General features: G+C 34.5%; 1 protein-coding gene across 1 annotated transcript; it reads right to left on the bottom strand.

Moving 5' to 3' along the window:
• Window positions 1-3,058: 3,058 nt before the first annotated feature.
• LOC128554846 (uncharacterized) lies at window positions 3,059-13,082 on the bottom strand. The gene is made up of 5 exons (XM_053536160.1): window positions 13,070-13,082; window positions 10,913-11,110; window positions 10,048-10,175; window positions 3,836-3,989; window positions 3,059-3,153 (listed from the first exon to the last, which is right to left on the bottom strand). Exons 1-5 carry the CDS (start codon window positions 13,080-13,082, stop codon window positions 3,059-3,061), a joined length of 588 nt encoding a protein of 195 aa, XP_053392135.1.
• Window positions 13,083-19,070: the final 5,988 nt, after the last annotated feature.

Raw genomic sequence — 19,070 nt, 5'->3', positions numbered from 1 at the left:
ATGTAGGAAATAGGTTTGAAAAGCTTTTCATGAAGGTAGAACTACACAGTTTTTATTCGGCCGTCACCGGTAAATTCAGTTTATATCTGACAGGCATCGATCTATAATTTCTTAGCATAACAAACAAATATTTAGTATATTCGATGAGTATGTCACAGGTTAAACAACCGTAAAATGCTGTACATTAAAAACCAAGAGGGCCAAGATGGCCCAAGGTCGCTCACTTGAGAAACACACCATAATACACCATAACAGTGTAAACATGTTTGACCTAGTGATTTTATGGAAACAAATATTCTGACCAATTATCATTAAAATTGCAGCAAAAACAAGTATTTTCTTTGATTTGACCTAGTGACCTAGTTTTTGAACCCAGATGACCCATACTTGAACTTGACCTAGATTTCATCAAGGCTATCATTCTGACCAAATTTCATGAAGATCAATTGAAAAATACAGCCTCTATCGCAAACACAATATTTTTCTTTGAAATAACCTAGTGACCTAGTTTTTGAACCCAGATGACCCATATTTGCACTTGACCTAGATTTTATCAAGGCTATCATTCTGACAAAATTTCGTGAAGATCAGTTGAAAAATACAGCCTCTATCACATACACGACGTTTTTCTTTGATTTAATCTAGTGACCTTCTTTTTGATTACAGATGACCCATATTCAAATTCTACCTAGATTTCATCAAGGCAATCATTTTGACCTATTTTCAGGAAGATCAACTGAAAAAAACAGCCTTTATCGCATACACGAGGTTTTCCTTTGATTTGACCTAGTGACCTATTTTTTGACCCCAGATAACCCATAATCAAACTTGACCTAGATTTTATCAAGGCAGTCATTCTGACCAAAATTGATGAAGATCAATTGGAAAATACAGCCTCTATTGCATACACAATGTTTTTTATTTGATTTGACCTAGTGACCTAATTTTTTACCCCAGATGACAAATAATCGAACTCAACCTAGATTTTATCAAGGCAATCATTCTGATCAAATTTCATAAAGATCAATTGAAAAATGCATCCTCTATCGCATACACAACGTTTTCCGTTGATTTGAACTAGTGACCTAATTTTTGACCCCAGATGACCAATAATCGAACTCAACCATATTCGCACTTGACCTAGATTTTATCAAGGCTATCATTCTGACAAAATTTCATGAAGATCAGTTGAAAAATACAGCCTCTATCACATACACGAGGTTTTTCTTTGATTTAATCTAGTGACCTATTTTATGACTACAGATGACCCATATTCAAATGCTATCTAGATTTCATCAAGGCAATCATTCTGACTTACTTTCAGGAAGATCAACTGAAAAAAACAGCCTCTATCGCATACACAAGGTTTTTGATTTGACTTAGTGACCTATTTTATCAAGGCAGTCATTCTAACTAAATTTCATGAAGAACAATTGAAAAATACAGCCTCTATTGCATACACAAGGTTTTCCTTTTATTTGACCTAGTGACCTAATTTTTGACCCCAGATGACCAATAATCGAACTCAAACTAGATTTTATCAAGGCAATCATTCTGACCAAATTTCATAAAGATCAATTGAAAAATACAGCCTCTATCGCATACACAACGTTTTTCGTTGATTTGACCTAGTGACCTAATTTTTGATCCCAGATGATCCATATTCAAACTTGACCTAGATTTGATCAAGGCAATTATTCTGACTTAATTTCATGAAGATCAATTGAAAAATATAGCCTCTATCCCATACACGGTGTTTTTCTTTGATTTGACCTAATGACCTACTTTTTGACCACAGATGACCCATATTCAAACTTGACCTAGATTTCAACAAGGCAATTATTCTGACCAAAATTCATGAAGATTAATTGAAAAATACAGCCTCTATCGCATACACAAGGTTTTTCTTTGATTATGACCCCAGACGACCCACTTTCGACCTCGGCCTAGACTTCATCAAGGTTATCATTCTGACCAAAATTCATGAAGATTAATTGATAAATACAGCCTCTATCACATACACAATGTTTTTCTTTGATTTGACCTAGTGACCTAGTTTTTGACCCCAGATTACCCATTTTCAAACTCAGCCTAGATTTTATCAAGGTAATCATTCTGACCAAATTTCATGAAGATCAGTTGAAAAATACAGCCTCTATCGCGTACACAAGCTAAATGTTGACGGACAGACGACAGACAGACGACAGACGACAGACGACATACGCCGGACATCGAGTGATCAGAGAAATTCACCTGGGCATTGATCAGGTGAGCTAAAACCACATTGAAAAATAACGCTAAGTTACAACAGCCAAACCTCTCTTCAAACGTATGTCTTTTTACGTTTCTAACAAAAGTTTTAAAAAATGCCTGTTTAGCCAAAGCGACCAATACTTGAATGTTAATTCTATATCCCAATCATTTTATGATGATTACGAAATTCATTGAGATATTTAAAAATTTAAGAAGTTGAAACTGCTACCATTTGAGTATATATGCTTTGAAATAAAAAGACATTTTACACTAATGAAAGTTATCGTGGATTTTTTTTTTCTCTGTTCGCTTGTCTTCGGAAGGAATTCACACCTACCTAAAGCTTTTAGTTGAATGTTTTGCTTTTCAGAACTGATAACAGAACTTCTGATTACATTTGTCCACATTTGATTCTTTGATTCAGAAACAGATTCAAAATCACTGTAGTTTTGGAAACGAATCGGAAAGCCTTCATTAAAAAAGCATATATTTGCATTCATAAGCCAGGTTGTATACTGCCCGGGTGAAGAAGTTTGTATATAGTGTTCGCCTGCAAGGCAAATATGTTTACACGTTTCAAACAGACCATCGTTGACAAATTTAACTGTTTGTGTATTACGCGGTAAATAAATTATTTGCGATGTGTATTTGTCAGTTAGAAGTGGTACAATGTACATTATATGCCAATTTTGAAATTGCATTTGTCGATCATATACTAAATTTATCAACATATATAAATTAGAAAAATAGCAATTTAATGTATCAATAATCATATGCTTGTTATTATGGATATAATTTTCTCAACTCAAGTTGAACATTTTTTCCATATATATTGCTGTTTGATCGGTTCAAGCTCTAGACAGGGCATTTCTGTTACACTGTTATTGGTCTGTTTTGTCACTGAATAGAAACAAGTACATGATACTAGTACTGGTGCCTATTTAGTGCAACGTCATATGTAATTTCTAAATTAAAATTCTGTCAACACCAAAATGTTCATAGCTGTTTGTATCTATTATTTATGGTACTGCACGATAGATATGCGCTTATAACGTATTTGAAAAGTAGCTTTTCTCCTCCTATATTTACTGAATGTTCAAGAGATTGAATACAGGACAAATACCGTTTATGGATAACCGTATAACATCGGACTGTATGTATAGACATAACTGTAATATTATAATGTTTCCAGTTTTCAGTTTTTATGTTTAGTCATTGCATTTTGCATATATGATGACTGTCTATGTCTGCACTCAATTTTTTTCCATAACCTTACCTTTAGCAGTGTTCATATTTGCGCTACGAAAGATATATAATATTTGTTCACTTTTACCTATCAACTCTATCAATATAAATACAGACCCAGTTGAAATTAATCATGACCTTCAATCGATTTTGTATGGGAAGCAATTACGAACTGTTTTGAAAACTAGTATGAGAACAGTTAAATTGAACTAATAATTATTGCATTTTGGCCAAGTGCTGATAAGAAACAAACCAGTAACATGTCACACTAAATAATGACTTCAGAGTGCTTCATTCTGAAAGATTTTATGAAGAACAAATAAAGTTTGAAGCATACCTTTACGATTCAAATTATAAACCGATATATAACGAGTTCCATTTTCTGTTAGTCCTCCACATGCTACTCCTGGCTGATGTTCACATTCTGCGGTGCACTCCGTATAGTTTGATCGCAGACTGTTCAAAGTACGGCCTTCTTTTAAGCACAGACACTAGATACAAAGACATATTGATAGGTCAAGATATTTAAATTAATGTGTATGCATATGTATGAAGGTAGTGCGAACAAATAACATGAAATAGGTTCTAATACAGAAGTTACAACAATGGAATTTACATTGGGACCGGAATGTCGTGAAATCACGGATAATGTTTAAATTTAATCAGTTGATCATTTTCTAAATTACTGTTAAACTCCTCATAAAAGTAGGTCATACTTGCGTTCTAAGTTGCATATATTATTTTGCTACTAACATTGTTGTATACTCCCAAATATTGTATTATGTACGGTCTATGAGGAATTGTCACGTGCATTTTATGTTGTATTATACAATTTCAAATTAACGAAGATTATGTGCTTTAATTACACGTACTATAAAAACCATAGAAAGTAGAACTAGTGTTGAATATTACGATGAACTACAGTGAAAGACAGACATTTTTGAGTTAAATGGACTTAACAACAACAAAAGTAATAAACTGATCAATACAGATTATATATTATAATTTATTGCTTGATATTGGTACTGATAATGGTGTATACATTTCTTTTATCCTTATCATAAATTAATATGTAATGTCATTATTATTAAAGAGAAATAAACAAAGGGAATATAAATAAATATGTTCAGTCTAGCAGAAAAACAACCCCATGGAAGAGAAAAACAAACATTTTTATATGATGCCTTAATAATTTTATTTGATGATCACCGCGTCGATAGCCGAGTGGTAGAGCGTCCGCTTCGTTTTCGGAAGGTCGTGGGTTCAATCCACGGCCGCGTCATACGAAATACGTGAAAAATGGTACCCTTGTTTTGCGCTCAGCATAAAAAGGGAAACTGGCTTCTTCTCTCATACCCTCGTGGCGATGGATTCAATCAGGAATGAGGTGTTTAGAGTGATTAATATAAGTTTTATAATTGTTTCACAATCGACCTAACATAAATTAGTACAGTCCCTGGCTCGCGGATTTTGCTTTTTCCGCGTTACCACCGGCACAAATAGTTGCCTTGAGTGGAAAATTGCGATGATTTTTTGACAAGAGCGAAAAATCGCGGTGATTATATAATACACCGCAATAGAAGTATCAATAAATGCCCGCGGCGAGTCACGAGGAATAATCTCAGCGGGTCGCGGTGAATTGCGATGGATCGCGGTGAACCACCGGCAATCACCGCGAAATCCAGGTAAATTTTGTAGGTTAAATACATATAAACTCTGTACTGTTGTTACATGTATAATTGCATTAGTTTCTCTGTTAAAATGGACAAATAATAGGGTTTAAGAACAAATAAATAAAATTTATGTTGATATGTCATTCCATTAGTTTAGTAAATATCTATAGTATTTAACAAATTAAAATTTATTTCTATCTTACCTTTTGGATAAATTTCAAAATTTACACGTAGGGCTTGGCGTTGGAATTTTGTAGTTTTAATTTGAAATTTAATGATTTCCTGTTGAGGATTAATGTTTATATTCATTCGCAAAATAAAACAGAAATATAAGCAATATATAGCATAAACTGTCTCATGTCATTGTGGAGTACCGAGGTTGGAGAAACAAAAAATGACCCGTTTAACACTTGCAGGAAATGTCACTTTTCATACTGTTTATTGTCATCAATATTTTAAGCATAGTCAAATACTGTATAATACACGTACTTGACACTTGACACTTTTCTATTTTTGTAAAGAAACAGTTGCACAATGTGATATGTATTATGAACATACATTAATTATATCAGGCCTTTTTGTTATAGAATATTATATAAAATATATAAAGAAATCGTTGTTTAAGTACTTTCTAAGTAAACCACTTTACATTTCGGCAAGGATGGTCACCTGTTTTACCAACATAGTTTTAAATATAATTTTATAATAAATTTACACAATTTTTACATGTTTTACATAGAAAAGAAACAAAGGTAATAAAACTTTAATAAGAAATGAGCCGTGCCATGAGAAAACCAACATAATGGGTTTGCGACCAGCATGGATCCAGACCAGCCTGCGCATCCAATCTGTCTGGTCAGGATTCATGCTGTTCCGTTACAGTTTCTCTAATGCCAATAGGCTTTAAAAGCGAACAGCATGGATCCTGACCAGACTGCGCGGATGCTGGTCGCAAACCCACTATTTTGGTTTTCTCATGGCACGGCTCAAATAACTTTAAGAAATCCAGTAGGAATGACACAGAAAAATCCAGAAGTGAGGAAGTACAGTAAACAAGCAGATGACGACAGGAAACCGAAAGCAGGCAACAGGTAAACAGGTAATTTTTGGCTAAGAATTATACCGCGAAACTGAGGTCCCGTACTCAGGAAATGCGTGTAGATCTTTTATTATCCAACAGATTTGCTTCCAACTTTCCACATCGATAAAAGATAGACACAGCTAGATTGACAGGGCATTTTCATTAAGATATCAACATTAAACTAAACAAAATTACTTAAAAACGGCCTATTTTCAGTAAAATTACCGGTAAAATTTCATATAGCGCGGTCGTAAATAGCTATTATGTCTAAAAAGTAAATAAATTGAAATTAATGCGGATATTTAATTTGGACTTTCGGCTAGGAAAGGCAAAAAACAGAATTAAAAAATCTTTAATAATAACAAAATGCCGTCAATTTAAAAACATACAGTAAAACGAAATTGTTAACCATAATGCGAATAGTAAAGTACATGGAGTAACATATTTATCGATATGACATATAGACGTGGCGTGTAATCTGAATGGAAGGTATCGGACGTAAATACATTGTTGTTATAAATGTGTAAAAGTTAGTTTATATAATGAAAACATACGTATTTCTGTTGGAGTTTAAAGCACTGACTTAAAAATATTTTTATGATATTTATTTTGCATCCATGGAAAATTTATCTGTTATTATGATATATATTTCTAGTTTTTATTAAATCAATCATTTTTATTGCAAAAGTTTCATGAACATTATCGGGTGAAAATCAATTCCGTTTTAAATGCAGATATTTATATACATTATAAAATCATTTTCGATATTATTAATTTCACTATGTAACACCTTCAACGCCTTATTTACATGTAGCAGACTTGATCACTAAAATATTACAGAAAGCTGTAAATATATGATTTTTAAACTCGTAATCTGATAATATCTGATAAAAATTAATTCACTATATAATTGAGCCGCGCCATGAGAAAATCAACATAGTGGCTTTGTTACCGCGCAGTCTAGACAGGATCCAAGCTGTTCGCTTTCATAACCTACTGCAGTAAGAGAAACAGTTAGCGAACAACACAGATCCTGATCGGACCGCTCGGATGCGCAGGCTGGTCAAGATCCATGCAGGTCGCAAAGCTACTTTGTTGGTTTTCTCAAGGCGCGGCTCATATTATGCAAAACTCCTGGAAAATAATAAGATATAAGATAACGAAGTGAAATCTTCAATTACCTCATCGTCAGTTCTAATAAGTCCTTTAATTCCTGATCTGTTTCTTGTCGTCACACATGTATTTTACAAGAAAATGCGAAATTTGATTCATCCGTTGACGAAGTGTCATTATAGGTTACTTTTTAATTCCAGCGTAATTCTGTAACTTTTAAGTTAAACCCAATATCACAACTATGATGAACAATGACTGTTTTCATGTCTTTAATTTTCACGTGTACTTAATGCTTGACTAGTAACATTTTTATTGGTTAACGAACTGATCAGTGGAAAATTTAGAACATAGCATTAAACACTCAAATAAGTATCAATTATAATTAAATTCATATCTCGGAATTAAAACAAATGGGCATCATTGCACTTGGGGCAATTATCGACCACAATACGTTGATGAATGAAATCGAATTTTGGATGTGTGATGTATTTTCGCAACTCATCCATCAACATATTCAGTTACTTCAACATAAATAGTGTTTTGTTAAATATTGTTGCAATATTATTCAAAACCAAAATCATCTGGTTAAAATGAATTAGCTAATTACAGTATACGAGTCCAATGAAATTACATAACGCCGGAATTTTAAAAGCAGTGACAGTCTTTTGTGCATTTATGAAATTATAGAATTTAATGGAAATTATACTTGAAATAGAATAGTTAGAATATATAAATGCTTGCAAAATACAAAATACTATTTATTTTCATCTTGTCTAAATAAATTAACAAATAATACAGTAGTACATGTATATATACATGTATTATACAAATTCAAAGTCATAATGACATTAAATTTCATAACCCTGATGTTTTAAAAATATAATCCTTGCATTTATTAAATTATATAAGTTAATGGAAATAACACCTGAAATAGAGAGGTAGAAAGAAAGAAATGATTCAAAAATATAAAACATTGTTTAATTTCCCCATTTCTTATCCCATCATAGTGTTGAAATTTTAAATTAATTGTATACATAACAAAAAGCCACTGCATTTACCTGTAAATCGCGGCGAATCATCGCAATTCACCGCGAACCACCGGCACTTCATCGCGATGCGCCGCGACCGTCATCGCGGGACACCGCAATCGATTTTATTGCATTTGGTCGCGGCGGACGCTGTTAAATGTATTGCGGAGATGCATGAAAAAACGCGCATCCCCGCGGCTCAGAAAATTGTCCGCGCTAGGGTCCAATCGCGGGGAAGCGCGGACTTTGAAAAATCCGCGAGCCAGGGACTGTATAAACTAATGATGCTATTTGTGATCGGTGTAAATACGACGGTCTAAAATATACAGCTTTAGAATAAGTGTTATTACAGTTCACTAAACGCAAATGAAAGGCTAAATCTGTCGAATCCCTATTGAAAAGATCCGAGGATGGCACACATTATTGATAATTATTCTCAGTTTAAAGAAATCATTGCACAGGCTCCAGTTCTACTCTGCGTGCTTGGAAACACATGGATTTTAAAAACTTGATCTGGATTTGCCATACTATCTTACTAATACCTTTCACATCTAAAAAGAAGGGTACAACTTTACATTTCGATAAATATTAATGGAAGGTGAAAAGATTTAAGACAAAAGAAAAAAAGAAAACAAAATTGCGGGATGGGGTGGTGGGGAGGGGCTGTGACCAGGGGGATGAGATCGACTGGGTGTGGGTACACAACTTCACATCTTGATGATAAATGTTCATGGAAAAAGATGAAAGAAGTTTAATGAAATTCTACCAATTGTCTACTAATTGGTTAGGTTGTTATGTACTATGCGGATAAAGAGATCCTGACGAAATTGTGTGTGCACTACCACATTTTGGTGATCTAAATTTAATTTAAGGTCAAATATGTTACAAGTTATGAAGCTGAAATCGTTACATTTATAGTACCCTATATATCTAAAACTTGAAAATTCTTAGGACCATACCTCTCGTGTTACTTGGGTAATCTGACGGAAACTTGACGGGTCGCAATTCCCTATAGTGATGAACATCTAAATGAAGATTTATTTAGATATTCCAAACCACTTCGTAGATATAGCCCCGCACGGACAGAGGGAAAGGCGGACGGACGGACAGACGGCGTCAAAATTATACCCCTCCGCCTTCGGCGGGGGATAATAAAGAACACTGCTTAGATTTGTTTTCACAGACACAAAGGCTAACAAATCTTATTTCCATGAGCTAAATGAGTTATGCAAAATGTCGCTGTTTATAGTATCTATATAACATAGATTTCAAGAAATCTAAACAGAGCAGACTCTGTTGAATTCAACGTCCATTCGCATTTCTTGGGAATGACCCGAATTATAATTAGCTTTGTATCGAAAAATGCGTACTCATTCTTACACAGTTTACCTATGCCTTCTACAGTCGCGCGATAACACTATTGAACTCATTCAAATATCTCGGAATATATCTTAAAATATATAAAATTTTCTTACGAATATCGCAAGTGCTGCGAAAGACTTAAGAGATAACATTATCCAAACAAACGGGTAAACAACCCACTTAGTTGTAGGGTGACATAAACTTTGCACATTACTTTGTATATGTCTATGTATGGGTACCTACTGAAAATATATGTGGTAAATCTGAAGACCATGACTATATGGAGTCGTACCTCATTGTCAGAAATTCCGATGAATGATCCAAAACCACAAGCACTGAAGCACTGTCCAGGACTACCAATTCTGCTTGTCTGCGACAGGATCATACCGGAACTATGAACAGTGGCACTCTTTAGACATCCTGAACAAAAATAGACACTTTAATTTACATTTTAAACCATTAAACAACGACATCTTCAAACAATATGAAAAAAATTGAATTATTCAAAATTGAGGAAAAAATGTGAAGAATTTAAATCCTTTTTGTTATTATTACCTTAAGGTATTGATATATTCCATTCATAAAAGAAAATGATATTATCAGTGAAATATGAACCGGCCATATCGTTTTGGAGTGGGGGTAACTTTACACAAACACAGTTGGCATATGGCAACTTTCCAGCTTTTGACTGTGTGCTATCGGGAATACAACAACAAAAATCAAAACAAAACAAAACAAACATAAACAACAAAAAGAAAAATGAAAAAACGAGATATTATACAACTGTAATTATTCCCTATTCAGCAATAATGTTAGATTTGGAAATGCTATATTTTCATTTTTGCTCTACAATTTTTAAATTAACACTATTTGTAAACTTTGCCTGAATTTTAAAGTGACAAACAGCTCAAACAATCTTAGCCGTATAACATTACTATAAAGAAGTTAATGGCATATTGAAAATTCCACTTTCAGAAGTCTAAAGTTCAAACTTCAAACTGAAATGGGAGACGCGTTAGTGTAGTCAAAGACTACTTTAGAGTATCGCTACAATAAAATGTAAGTAGATTATCATATGTACTTGACATTACTATGAGAAACTATCGTAGGGCATTTGCTGTTAAAATAGATTGGTCCAAATAATTCAATTTATTTACCTATATAATCTAAAGCAATTACAGTTTCAACATATCCAACCCAGGCTCCGTCTCTGTCTATAGAAATCTCATTAATGTCCACTGTGATTCCAGCAGATGTATACAGTATTGGTGGTACGGCAACTGAGCAAATGCTGTCTTTTTCTGTCCAAGATGAAAGAGTTGAAGACACATAGTAACTTCCAATGGCTGTTGAAACTAAAGAGGGAACAAAACCTAGTATATTTTGTATAGCTACTGGAAATGAATTTATAGTATTAAGCCTTTATAAAAAAAAAATAAATAAAAAAAATAAATAAATAAATACTGAATAAATACACAGCCTGTTCATACTGAAAGTTAAGCAGTGCATTGATCGGGCTTAGAGTCTGCAGCGGGTTGCAGATACAAACATGTAGATATAGGTTGGAGTAAAAACAAAAAAAAAACATTAGCTTTTAAAAGGACGGGGTTGTCACAACCAGCCAAGAAAGAGCTACGGCGCTCTAGAAGATTGGATGTTAGCAGAGACTGGCTTTGATAAGACAAAAATGACCGTAAACCGAATAAAATAAAATCTTGCTTTTGCATTTTGTGTGTCATGCATAGGAGATATAAACCCAGTATACATGAGTATGACTTTTATTTCCGCAGCTAATTTTAAATAACGTAGTGTCAATGACAGCTACACAAAAGTGAAAGAAAATAGCTTATAAAATCATTTAATAACATATTAAGTATTATTTTTGTGAATGCAAAAAAAAAAAAATGAATATTCTTTTTTAAAGGTAACAAAAAAGCACTGAAATCGATTTTATTTGTATGAGCTATAAAATAAATGTGTTTGTATGTATTCTTCCTCGTTCAAATGTAGTTTTGTGCCTGTGGTATCTTATTTAGTAATCTCGCCAATTCAAAGATCAGTTTACAGTGCTAAAATGCTGTAAATAACAATAAAAACATCTTCTCTTTCAAAATGTATCTATATAACAAAAGAGAAAATCATCCTTAATTTCGATATTTTTAAGATTTCTTCTACATGTACCACTTACCAATTGTTTTAACGCCCCTTGAAATATGACAAAAACCATGACATGATCACGCTAAACATGATCATTTGTATAAACTGTAACACGTAACGTCACCTCTACGCAAGAAGTGGATAACTGCATTGAATTTAAGAAGGACTTATTCATTTCTTGCGCTAAGGTGATGGTAGGTAGCTTTTTCATCATGATTAAACAGTCTGAGAGTGAATGACCTTTTCGGTTACATTATCCTTAAGTATGTATGGTGGCTGATTTCTGCCATTTCGGGTGTTCGTGACGGCGAGGCGAAATGTCTAAGTAACGAAAACACGAAAGTTTGAAATAATGTTTATTTGTCCGTGCCGGTGGGTCGAAATGCCTAAGACACGAAAACACGAAAGATCGGAAATTATTTGTTGTGTGTTCGCCTTTCAACTTTCTAGGCCAATACATGACGACACGAAGCATTGAAGGCAAAATAACGAAAATAACAAACTTCGTGTCGGTGGATATTAAACTCTTTGTCGTGTCTTTCGTGTATTCTTCTCGAAAGGCGAACACACGACAAATAAGCAGTTTTTGAACTTTCGTGTTTTCATGTCTTCGACCCTCCGACACGAACACACGACAAATGTGCATTTTCGTCCTTTTGTGTGTTCGCTTTCCGGTAGGCATGCACATAACCATTACACATATAATGCTTACATCCTTACTTGGTAATATGCATGCTGATTATATCCTTTTCTTTCAGCAGAATTAGATTTTTTTTTATAACTTCTTATACATTTATTTTGTGTGCAAACGCACTATCGGGTCCGTTTTCTGTTAAAACATTTGTCTTGTGTTTGTGTGCGCGGGTAGAAGTAACGAAAGGTCGAACAGCTCAATTGTTGTGTGTACACCCTTCGCCTCTCGGGGCGAATACACAAAGACACGAAGACATGACCACGAATGGCGACAACACGAAGTTTTAATACCCGCCGACACGAAAAGTGATTTATACAAAAGTTCGTGTGTTCGCCTCTGAAATTTCGTTATTTCGCCTTCAATGTTTCGTTACTTCGTGTACACACGGACACGCAAAATGGCAGAAATCAGCCAGTATAAGTATTTCATGTAAAGCCGTTTCATGAAATTATAAATAACTTACCTTTGAAAACCATGATAAGAAAAAAATGTGATGTAAATACATCCCAGAACATTCCTTTCATAACAATTTAACACCTTACTAAATATTAAAAATATGAGAAACTATATTATCTTCCTGGATTCATGTACCAAAGTTGTTATCTACAGCTATACAAGGTTGTAAATGTAAAACGAATTTCAAAAGATTTACGTAACGATTATTACATACATGTAAGTGTTACTTGATATTGAGTAGACAAAAACCTTTTGACATACAGAAACTCGGCTGATTTTACAGTTTCAATGCATTTCCGTGTTCTCATTTGTATTTACCACGCCAAAGGCGGAGGGATATTGTTTTGGCGTTGTACGTCCAAATGTCCGTGCGTGCAAGCGTGCGTACGTGCGTCCGTCCAACCATGCGCCCGTCCGTCCATATGACCAAAACTGAAAATAATTATAATTCACAAATTATTTCAGTTAGAATCACCAAATCTCACACGATTTTTTAGCTCATGACCTTTGTACACATACATAGTATTATTCCCCTTGATCAAGTAAAATCAACGTAATTCCCATTGTTTTGTAACAAAATGAAAATGCTTATAATTTCAAAACATTTTCTTATTAGAATGCTGAATCCTAATATGATTATTAATTAGCACATGACCTTTGCTCATACGTAGTATTATTACCCTTGATCCAGTAAAAGCAGAGTTTTTTCCCCTTGTTTTAGTAAAAAATGAAAATGCTTATTATTCCCAAAAATTATTTTAATAAGAGTTCCCAAACCTAACATTATGATTGATTAGCTTATGACATTGGCTAACATATAGTATTATCCCCTTCACCCAGTAAAAGCAGAGTTTTTCCCAATAGTTTGGTAAATCTTTGGGATTTTTAGCTTATCTCGGTAACCTTGTGATGGACTTCACAAATACAGATCACAATAGGAACAGATGCATGTTTATCTAAGCAGAAACCTACTTACCGGTCAGAAAGTGCTTTAACACATGTATTTTCGGTTTAAAATACGACTGAAACATTTCACTAACTTAATTCTTACAGGATACCAACGTACGGCCTGTCCCCTGGATCTCTGTTTATAATCTTTAGCGCTGAAAAGAAGACCCCAATACAGAAAAAAAACTTAGTTCATTTGCCCAAAATATAGTTTTAAAGTATGAAACATTTTCGTCTCGATAAAATAATACAAAAAGATCGTATTATTAGCATAAGTTACATTGAAGAAACTTAAATGTCGAACCTTTTACTATACTAGTTAAAGCAACAGAGCAGAACAGTCAAAGGTTTCAATAATACTAGAAATCAAACGGAATTTTCCATATTGTTCTTAAACGAGAATTAGATAACGTTTTACTCGTATATATACGAGCATGACGGTCTGAAATTCGCGTTAAGCAGCGTTATTTGAATCAGGAAACACATTAAGATGACGAAGCTCGATTATAAACATTCGGTCTAGTAAAAAAATGTGAAATAATACATAATGTACGTACAAGTCAATTGGCAAAACTGTATCACTCACAGTGTAACTGCTTTAGAAATAATAAATCTTAAACAGTGAATAAGATATTTGTTTTGAGTTTTGAGGCGAAAGAATTATATCCAGAGTGTGCAGCACAAATACTGATTTTATTCAACGGCAAAAAACTGTTTGAGGCTACAGGGATCTTACATGTTTGCCTGTGTAAGACAAGGTTTCTCTACTTGGAATAAGAAATCGAGAGTTGATGGGATTTCCCATGCTTTCCCGGGCGTTGGGAAATATCTGTCTTTCACAGAGTCTGACATACATGTATGATAAATTTTCTTGTAAAATAGATTGAGTTGACAAACACATTTGGGTATTTTCCAACATTACGTAATACAGAGTATGATGTCATTATATGACTGGTACTATAATAACGTCACTCAATTGACCGCTTTTTTCCCTAGACAAGAATATCTATTCCTGGAACGTGGTTGGAGAATTGTTTACCTTTACCCGTTAGGGAGGCAAAATTACGGTGTCTACTTTCTAGACGACAATAACTGAATATTTGCCATTTTATACTTTTTTCTTTTCTAGTGCGACGCTATGACCTTTGACGCTATGTCGTAATAATTGTGACGTGCATATAATGGTTGTGTTTCATAATAACCACAGAGTGTCAATCTTCTTTGTTTAAAAGGAAAACAAATCGGATCGTGGTAGGATATGGATTTTATATCATTGATAACATTCCTAGTACTTTACGAAAAACATAAAAATAGAAGTAATATTTCTAATTTGAGCTTCGGTTAGAGTTTTGTAACATGATAAATTCAAAAGCAGAAGCACACCGGACATAGCCAGCTCTACGCACTGTAACACGGGACAATTTCAGAGGTCTTTACAATAAATATGGTATGGATTATCAGACAAAGAGTCTATAACTGGTTTCAATTCCCAAAGGGTATTTGTTAGAGGATCTGCTGAAAAGTTTTGCTTTTTTGAATATGTACCTTGTATATACATAGCTTTACTTATTTAGATATTTTTCTAAACAAAAGTAATTTAAGCAGTGCATAATGATTCGCTATATACAATAATATGTAGACTAGAATTTTATGTTGACGTTTGTTAAACTGCCAATTCGTCTTTTGTATTACAAAGAAAGCAACAGAATAAATCAAGTTGTTCAGTTCTAACTAGTACAATAAGGACATTACATTTTGGTCACATAATTTGGCATATTTTAATTTTCTGTCGATTTGGAACTTTTATGCCGAGAAAGTACTTAAGGCTGAAAGCCAGTATTACAGTTCTCAGTTTATGTTCGATAAAGTCAAGTGTTAATTCAAAGAGGCAGCATTCCAGACCAGCATTGGTATATATGGAGAACACCATGCGGCTCAAAGGTCCTAGCGCAGGTTAACATAGAGCTTACGAGGGAAAGATGATACCTAGTGTTGAAACATTGTATACATTATAATTAATACGGAACTTGCGCAAGGTAGGTAATACAGTGCAAATTCGGCTACATATCTCTTACCCGTCTAAGGTTAAATGTCACCACTTGTTAAATTGATAAATCAGTTAAAACAAAACGGTCACAAAATTAAGTTTGATTAATTGCTATACAAGGTATATTACACTTCGAAAGCTATGTAATCTTCACCAGTGTCACCAAACGTATCTGAAACTTCAATAGATTGTTTCCTAGCTTTAAAGCTACTGTCGGATATGTTTCTTTAGATTTGTTAATTCCATTTGCTGTTTTAATTTAAGCATGGTCATTCACAGCATTGATATCGGATTTTAATGTATCAAACACCTTTTCCATGATCGTACGTTGATTAACAGATCCTGCGATGTTGTAAATTGCCTTTTCCATGGTTAGATTGTCTTTCGAAGATCGTTGGTTCTACCCAGGTACTCGTCCGTGTTGAAAATAATGCCCGGATGGGTACTTGAGGTCTGCCTCCACTATCTAAAGCTGAAAAGTCGCCATATTACCTAAATTGTGTTGGTGTGACGAAAACAATTAGACAATAAAATAAAGAAATTGTTCATTAAACTATTTTCTATTACAAGAAAGCCAAAATAAAATAGTACAAAACAGGAACAAAGATCAATGATCTCCACAGCAGCGCATGTGCTTGTTTGTAAACGATATACACATACCCATATAAACACATAAATACAGACAAAGTAAAATAAATAGACAAATATGACACAACAATAACATTAAAGGACACCCGGGACTGTCGATGGCAAAAACATAACTAGAGAGCTAAAACACAAATAAGATTAAATATCCATCAGGGAAAACCACGTTCCAAAACGCACCCTCCCCATATCACAACTAAGCACACGGACGTGCACATGAGCAACGCACACACTTACACACAAAGCAAACACACAAGAAAAAAACCGAACATATATAGGAAAACAGTGGGGCACCATTTTGGAACGGTCAGTGGCAAAAACACTATCGGGGAGCTTAATCCGGTTTATGGTGCAGCTTACCTCACTCTTACCTCCACTATATTCTAAAGCCACAAGACAGTGTAAATAAAAGTTTAAACCAACTAAATGCGGGCACACACTCATCCCTTATCTTCACTACAGGACGGTATCAATAAAAGTTATCACCTCCGCCAGGTAGATCCATGACAAACTCGCCCGTGACATACACGCATTGCGTACTAAAGATGTTACAAGACAAAATAACGCCTAGCCTAGTCTATGCAAAGTCAAGAACTGAAAGTCAACAACTAAAGATCTGTTAAGATCTCTTTATGTGTGTCAGATAAATTTCAATATTTGTTTCTAAGGGTACATTATAAATATATGCATCATTAAATGTTTATATCAATAGTAATATAATGAAAATCATTATATATAAAATAAAAATTGATGTATACACGGTATAATCAATAAGCAATATATATTAAAAGATGACAAGTGACTATAAATATCTTTTCAATTATATTTAAACGAAAATAGCTAATTGTAAGCGTAAGAAAACATATGAAACTGTGTGTAAGTGCGATAATGTAAGTACATGTATGACAGTATTTTGTTAGTCTCAAGAAACAAACATCATCAATACAAGATGATACCAAATAATCTACATTGCATTATGAAATGCAGTCTTTAGAAATAGTTGTGTAGCACATACGAGGGATGTTCGAAATGAATTGCTTCTTTCTATCTGGAGACTTCAAATTTCAAGTTAGCCCAAAAGGGCTCATTTCATGCCCTCGAAGTACTCCCCGTGGCTAGAAATGCAAAGTTTCAGCCGATGTATCCACTTCTTGAAGGCGTCACGATACGCTGATTTGGGCATAGTAATAAGGTACTGATGAATGGCAGATTCAAGTGCCTGTCGGGACTGGTATTTCCGCCCAGCAAGGAATGATTTTAATTTCGGAAACAAAAAGAAATCACATGGGGCAAGGTCTGGGGAATACGGGGGGTGAGGCAAAACAGTTACTTTTTCTTTCTTCAAAAACGCCGTAACTATTGCGGAGGTATGAGCGGTGGCATTGTCATGTAGAAGACGGACATGTTTAAAACCAGTGGCAGGGCGTCGTTTCTGATAATACTTTTTCAGTTTCTTCAGTACTACGTCTTTGTAGTACTTTCCGGTGATGCTTTTGCCCTTTTTCACCGGCACTTTTATTGCGACTCCTTCACCAGAGAAGAAGATTGCATACAAAACCTTCTTTGCACTCAAAGAACGTTTGGCAATTATTGGGCGTTTGCTGTGTTTAGTGGCCCAGATCTTATTGCTAACCTTTCTGACGGGCTCAAAATAATGGACCCAGGTTTCATCACCTGTGACGACATTGGCAAACTGCTTTTTGTCGTATTTTGGAAACATTTGAAGCAGCTTTTTGGCCACTTTAACCCGTTGCCTCTTTTGCTCATCAGTCAACAGATGTGGCACCCATCTAGCAGAAATCTTTCTGACTTTCAAATGCTTCTTCAAAGTAAGGTGAACCATTGATAGTGATATGCCTACCTTTCGTGCGATATCACGAACTGTAAATCTGGCATCTCCTTCAATGATTTCCTTTATTTTGGAAACGATTTCTTTACGAGATGCAGATTTTGGCCTACCTGATTTCGGTGCATTTTTGATGGACTGTACACCAGACTCAAATTTCTTTTTCCACCGTCGAACTGTGTCATAAGACACACAAGAAGGTCCATAAGCAGTAGAAAGTTCAGTCATCAGCTGCTTCAAAGAACAACCAAGTTTTGAGCGAGCTTTGATGTAAGCCCGTATTTCATCTTTCTTGTCGACGCTTCTACCAACCATTTTTACTACAGTGGTCAATGATTGCGTGTATTCAAATGGCAAATTTTATGTCTTACACTTAGTCTAACATGTACATTTATACACCGTTGTGTAGGTATTGAATAACCATATACAGGTAGATATTGGTTTTTATCGTGCCCCACGTGGATATCGAGCTAGAGGACAATAAGCAATTCATATCGAACACTCCTCGTATTGTATTTCAAG

Source organism: Mercenaria mercenaria, unplaced genomic scaffold (genome assembly GCF_021730395.1).
Source record: "Mercenaria mercenaria strain notata unplaced genomic scaffold, MADL_Memer_1 contig_801, whole genome shotgun sequence".
Taxonomy (NCBI): Eukaryota; Metazoa; Mollusca; class Bivalvia; order Venerida; family Veneridae; genus Mercenaria; species Mercenaria mercenaria.
This window is presented reverse-complemented; position numbering and strand designations above follow the sequence as displayed.

What these genes read in the sequence shown, in the direction of transcription:
- LOC128554846 (XM_053536160.1), bottom strand. An exon ending in TCGGAATTTCTGACAATGAG is followed by an intron (nt 3,990 to 10,047) that starts GTACGACTCCAT and finishes CTTTGTATCTAG; the next exon opens with TGTCTGTGCTTAAAAGAAGG. An exon ending in TTATAATTTGAATCGTAAAG is followed by an intron (nt 3,154 to 3,835) that starts GTATGCTTCAAA and finishes GTTTCTATTCAG; the next exon opens with TGACAAAACAGACCAATAAC.